Source organism: Neopelma chrysocephalum, unplaced genomic scaffold (assembly GCF_003984885.1).
Source record: "Neopelma chrysocephalum unplaced genomic scaffold, ASM398488v2 Primary Assembly neopelma1_97207, whole genome shotgun sequence".
NCBI classification, from domain to species: Eukaryota; Metazoa; Chordata; class Aves; order Passeriformes; family Pipridae; genus Neopelma; species Neopelma chrysocephalum.
Genome location: NW_020925848.1, coordinates 41,330 through 47,360, shown reverse-complemented (window position 1 = coordinate 47,360; position 6,031 = coordinate 41,330). Strand labels below are relative to the sequence as shown.

The 6,031-nt window shown below is 55.6% G+C and overlaps 1 protein-coding gene across 1 annotated transcript in view; it reads left to right on the top strand.

Annotated features, from left to right (window-relative positions):
• LOC113961447 (keratin, type II cytoskeletal-like) overlaps nt 1-1,894 on the top strand; it is an 8,192-nt gene extending 6,298 nt beyond the window's left edge. The window contains exons 7-9 of the mRNA XM_027671759.1: nt 243-463; nt 724-752; nt 1,407-1,894. Of these exons, the coding sequence (XP_027527560.1) occupies nt 243-463; nt 724-752; nt 1,407-1,894 (738 nt within the window). The remainder of the gene's footprint in view (nt 1-242; nt 464-723; nt 753-1,406) is intronic.
• The last annotated feature ends 4,137 nt before the right edge of the window (nt 1,895-6,031 follow it).

Sequence of the window (6,031 nt, the reverse complement as noted above, 5' to 3'; positions counted from 1 at the left end):
TCAAGAAGCAGCAGGAGAGGCCCAAGGTGATGATCCCAGGGAGGTTGCACAGCTCAGACACGCTGGATCAGCCTTTAGGAGACTCAAGACCTGCTCTGGGCTGTGGTTGGAAAGGGAAAGGTGGGCAGAGGTGGCTGGCAGGTTTTCTCTGTTTGCAGTTTGGATTTATCCCAAACCAGGACATCCAGGAATGAGGAAGCAAAGCCTTGTAGATCCTGCACTGTCCTCCTCCCCCCTGACAGGTCTCCTGCCTGCAAACCTCCATCTGTGACGTGGAGCAGCGCGGGGACTGCGCCCTCAAGGACGCGCGCGAGAAGCACATTGAGCTGCAGAACGCGCTGCAGAAGGCCAAGGACGAGCTGGCCTGCATGCTCAGGGACTACCAGGAGCTGCTCAACGTCAAGCTGGCCCTGGACATCGAGATTGCCACCTACAAGACCCTCCTGGAGGGTGAAGAGAGCAGGTGGGTGACACGACCTCGTCCCTTCTGTCCGTCGAAGGTTGCGGCGGTTCCAGGTCCCGAGTGGGTTTTACAGCTCCAGGGGCTTCCCAGGCTCGTAGAAACTGGGGCTGGAGGCCATGGAGGCCACCCTGGTGCCAGCAAACCCAGGTCCTGTGCCAGGGGCAGTCAGATGGGTCACAACGAGGGGGGGAGTGGGCTGGATCCGGGGCTGGAAGCTCCGAGTAACCTGCACTTCTCATTTCTCTTCTCTCCCCCGACAGGATCTGTGTGGGGAACCCCGTGAGCGTGTGTAAGTACCTGCAGGATTTCCAGCCCTCAGGGTTTATCTTAGGAAAGGCAATTTTGGGAGCAGCATTGTCTGTCTGCCCCCTCCCTCTGCCTCCCTTTGCCAACCTCGGGAAGGTTTAACCCCAGAAATCTCAAATATCGCAAAAAAAAAAAAAAGTTATCAGCTTTTGGACGGAGGGGGGGGGGAGGTAAAATTCACGCCCCTTTTCTACTCTCGGAGGCAACAGTGAGATGTCTGGGCCATGCACTGGACCCGGGAGGGAACGTGGCAGCAGCCAGAGCGGATCCGTGGGAACGGGGAGGGTCTGTGGGAACGGGGAGGGTCTGCGGGAACGGGGAGGGTCTGAGGGACCGGGGAGGGTCTGCGGGAACGGGGTCTGTGGGACCGGGGAGGGTCTGCGAGGGGACGTGTCGGGACACGGGGGAGGAGCTGGAAGGAGCGGGGAGGGGGCTCAGACACGCGGGACAAACCCCGAGGAAATCAGGTCGGGTGGGTTCTGTCACCCGAGACACAACTCGCCCGGGGAAAGTATCCCGGAACGGGACCGGGGGATGCCGGGGGGACCCTTCCAGCTCGGGGGGTTCTGTGTTTCTGCGGGTTTTGTGTTTCTGCGGGTTTTCCCCCCTAACTGACCCCCCCGGGGCTGTGTTGCAGCGGTGGTCAGCAGCAGCGGCTACACCCTCCCGGACGACTGCGGGCTGCTGGCGGCCAACGGGGCGTGCGGGTACGGCTCCCTGGGCCGGCGCTCGGGCCGCCACAGCTCCCCGGCCGCGGGCGGGTTCAGCTCCCGCAGCGCCGGCATCCACCCCAAGCGCGTCCTGAGCTCGGTGGCCAAGCCCTGCCAGGTGCCCCCGGAGGTGTTCTGCCCGCCCGGCGGGGTGGGCTGCAAGGCGGGGGGGTTCAGCTCCCGGAGCGGGGGGTACCCGGCCCGCCCCGTGCTCAGCGCGGGCGGGGGGGGGCTCGGCGCCAGGGTGGGGGGCGTGCAGGCCGGGGGGATGGTCACCTTCGGCAACCAGGGCTGTGTCATCAGGCAGCTGGCCGGGCCCCCCGTGGTCGTGTCCGGCGGCGCCGAGGTCGTGGGGTGCAACCCCGGCGTGGTGGGGAACTTCGGCGTGGTCAGAGACCCCTGCGTGGTCCCGTAGGGCCGTGGGGTGGGGGGCTGGCGGGGCCCCCCCTCCCCGGGGGGCTGGAGCCGCCGTTCCTACACCGGGATGAGGTGGGATGAGGCGGGATGATTCCCCTGCCCAAACATTCCCGCTGTCCGGCGATGCCAAACCCATTCCCACATTTATTAGCCCCGGATTGTCCCCCCCCCCCGCCCCCCGAGCCCCGTTTTCAGAGCCCCCCCCCGACCCCCAGGACACCTCTAGAAGCTTCTCCCACCTCAGTATTATCTCTGAGTTCACACTGTAGGTCATCACAGCTTTAATGGGTTTGCTCGTGGCGCTGCTTCCCCCTCCGGCTTTTCCCAGATTAATTAACAACATTCCTCCTTCCAAGACACCCCTTTTTTTCCCTTCCAGCTCCTCCCAAAGCATTTCAGAAAAGCGAGTGAGGATTTAACCATTTAACTTTCCCAGCAGACACTGTAAAGTGCAGACTCCCTTTATTTTTATTCTTTTGTTGGTTTGTTTTGGTTTTATTTTTTTTTTTTTGGGTCCAAAACACCCCTGAGCCGCGAAATTTAAGCTTAAATCCGAAAGGAGGCGATTCCAAAGCACCTCCTGGTTCCTCCGTAGCTTCATTTGTCGTGTGGAATTGCAGGTGAACACGTAGTGCCTCCGTTGCTTCTGCATGTTTAGGGGTGGCTAGTTCAGGGCGTGCTGATTTTTGGCAGAGATCACCCCCCCCCTTTCCTTTTTCCCTCCCCCCTGGAATGCCAAGGGAAGTTCCCGGTGCAGGAATCGCGTTGTACCGACAGGAACGGAGCCGCTTCTCATCGGCCGCTCCAACTTCCCGCTCAATAAACTGCATTGAAAGGACGCGTTCGGTCTCGGCTTTTCCGTGTTTTTAAAGAAGCTGCGAAAGAGGTGAAAAAACACCCTGGGGGAGGGGAAGGAAGAACCAAAGAGACCCCTGGATTCTCCCTGGGCAGTTCGGGGCACGGTGGGACTCGGCCGGGGAGAGTCACTGGTGTTTATTATGGTTTGTTTATTTATTTATTCTGGTTTATTTATTTATTCACCTCCTCACATCACCCCCCATAAGGTATTTTATTCTGGTTTATTTATTTATTCACCTCCTCACATCACACCCCCCATAAGGTATTTTATTCTGGTTTATTTATTTATTCACCTCCTCACATCACACCCCCCCTAAGGTATTTTATTCTGGTTTATTTATTTATTCCCCTCCTCACATCACACCCCCTGTAAGGTATTTTATAGCCCAATTAACAACCAAAGATTGCCAGAAGCCTCCAAAAAAATAACCCCAAGCACCACAAGGGGATGTTTCCCAGCCTGTGCCTCCATTCCTGGTCAGGAGCCTCCAAACAATGTGGATCCTTCCAGGTCACAGCTGCTGAGGGAAGATAAAAACAGCACCGACCTTCTGGGCTCCTTGGGGTGGTGGCTGGGGCTGTGTCTGACCAGAGCCACCTGTGTTTTGGGTGGAAAAGGCTCTGCTTTGGTGAAATTAGGGCTGACAGAGGGTCCTTTCCTTCCGTGGGACTTCAAAGGCACCGAGGCCTCTCGGTTTTAATGGGACGGGATCAACTTTGGCACTGAGACCTCTTGGCTGTAATGGGGTGGGGTTGATTTAGGGCTGACAAAGTGTCATTTTTGCCCCGTGGAACTTAAAAGGAATCAAGATCTCTTGGCCATAATAGGGTGGGACCAACTCTGGCATTGAGATTTCTTGGCCACAGTGGGGTGGGACCAACTTTGGCACCGAGATCTCTTGACCATAATGGGGTGGGACCAACTCTGGCTTTGAGATCTCTTGGCCACAGTGAGGTGGGATCGACTTTGGTAGTGAGATCTCTTGGTTTTAATGGGGTGGGATTGACTTTGGCACCGAGATCTCTTGGCCATAATGGGGTGGAATCGACTTTGGCACCAAAATCTCTTGGCCATAATGGGGTGGGATTGACTTTGTCCAGGATTTGGAGCCTCTCATGTCCAGCCCAACGTGGGATCGCGTTGCTGGGGGTTCATTTCATGGAAAAACCCCAAACCCAACATTTCCATGGGGTGATTCCTCTGGCCAAACACAGGGACCCTAATTAATTATGAAGTGCACGAGGCTCTGGTGGGTCTGCACCCAAGGGATCCCTGCTGGGATGAACCCAAACCCACCATCCCCGTTCCCGGGGGAATCCTCCTTCCCTCTCATCTGCCGGACCCACAGACATTGTTATCCCGGGGAATCTCTTCCTGTCTCCAGCGCAGGAAGAATTACAGGTCCCATAACCCCACTATACAGGTCCCACAACCCCACTAACCCGCCGGCTCTCACTAAGTGCAGCCTGGAAAAAAAAAAGGGACAATTAAAGGGCGGGAAGGGGATCAGCACCTTCGGGGTGGGGCAGGGGGGTCATTTCCATGCTGAGGGTGGAAGATGTTCCGTGGCCAGCCTCGGGTCACACCCTGGCCAGGGGAGGTGGGTGGTCCCCTCGGTCCCACCAGAAAACCCAGTCTGTGGGGCTTCTGTTCCAGGAAATGGGTCCTGGGGTTTGGATTTTGGGACCAAAGTGAACCGGGTGGGTTGTTTGACTCTTCATTGGCTTCCAGTGGGTGAGGGGGAGCCCTGAGGGGGAATTTGGCAGCTGAGCTGGAGTCACTCAGTGCCTGCAAGTGGAATTTGGGAAGAGGGTGAGCCCAGGAGTCCCTGAGATGAGGCAGCTCCAGCTCCCGGATCCGCGGGATCCTGTGGAGTCAGGATGTTACTGGGCCAGGGATGGGTGTCCAGGAACGCCCGAGGCTCCAAATTTGGGTCTTCCTCGAGTGTTTGAGGAGGCAAAGCCATCCCTTCACACACCTGGAATGACCCATCTTGGCCACTTTTCATCAGGTTTTACTCCCCCCCAAAAAATTGGTTTCTTGAGGAAGAGGAGGCGGAGAAAGGCCCAGCTTTGGGATTAGGGTTTAGTCCTCACCTGCTGGGTGACTCGACCCCGTTCTCCTGCCCCTCTTTGCTCACTGTTTATGATCCAGTGAAAGAGGAGCTGCTTTTCCGTGGCATTCCCAGCCTTGGAGGTGTGAGAGCCCAGCAATTCCCGGGATTTCCAGAACTTTCCCCTCCCAGCCCCCAAACGAGGCCCCCGGGGCGGCCCCAGAGAGGAGGGGACTCGAGGCTGGGCCGTCCCTCGGGGCTCAGGGGACCGAAATATTCCATCATTCCCAAGGGTGACTCTTCCCATCCCGACGGAAGCAGGAGGCAGATGCCAAAATTCAGGAGGATAATTATCTTTTAGTGGCCTGACTAAGAGAGAGAAGAAAGGGAGATGATCCCTCCTCACCCAAAACAAGGGCAGCTCCTTCCCTCCTCCTCCTCCTCCTCCCAGAGCCAACACCCAAATATCCCGAGCTGTAATTTCAGGAAAACCAAAGGGGGAAACGAGGGCTGCTTTTATTTTTCCCCTCTTAAAATTTCTGTCACAGGAGCAAAGGGAAAAGGTTCATCCCAAGTGGTTTCCAAACCACTTATTAAAGCCTGTAAAACAAGCACAGAAGAAATCCTGGCAAGGGATCGCCGGTTTTATTCCCCATATTCATTTTATATTTTAATCTTGAGGATTGTTTTGACTTTATTATTATTTCTTAATATTAAGGAGTGTTTTGACTATTTTTTCCCCCCTTCTTTCTAATAGCAACGAGCTCCAACAGACGTTTGAAGTCAGGGAACTGGTTTTTCTGTCAGTTAAAAATAACCAGAGGAAATATTGTGATATCTGAGCAATGTCTCCATGCAGTTCTTTCAGTGAAAAGAATGTTAATAATTTAAAAATACCATTCCAGTTCTTCTGTTCCATAAAATGTTTTGGGTTTGGTTGATCAATCGCAAAAAAAATGAACATTATCCCAACAAAATCCTGGCCAAGGAGATGAAGAGGAAAATGGGAAGGAGCAAAGCCATCCAGACTCGGGGCATGGTCCAGGTCACCTCCATCATCCCTGGGGACACCTGGACAACTTGGAGGGTTCCCCCTCCCAAAAATGAGTGTCCAAGGCCGGGTTGGAGGGGGTTGGAGCAGCCTGGGATAGTGGCAGGAGGTGGAATGGGATGAGTTGTGCCTTCAGCTGGAGAAGAGAAGCCACATCTCTAAAGTCATCTCC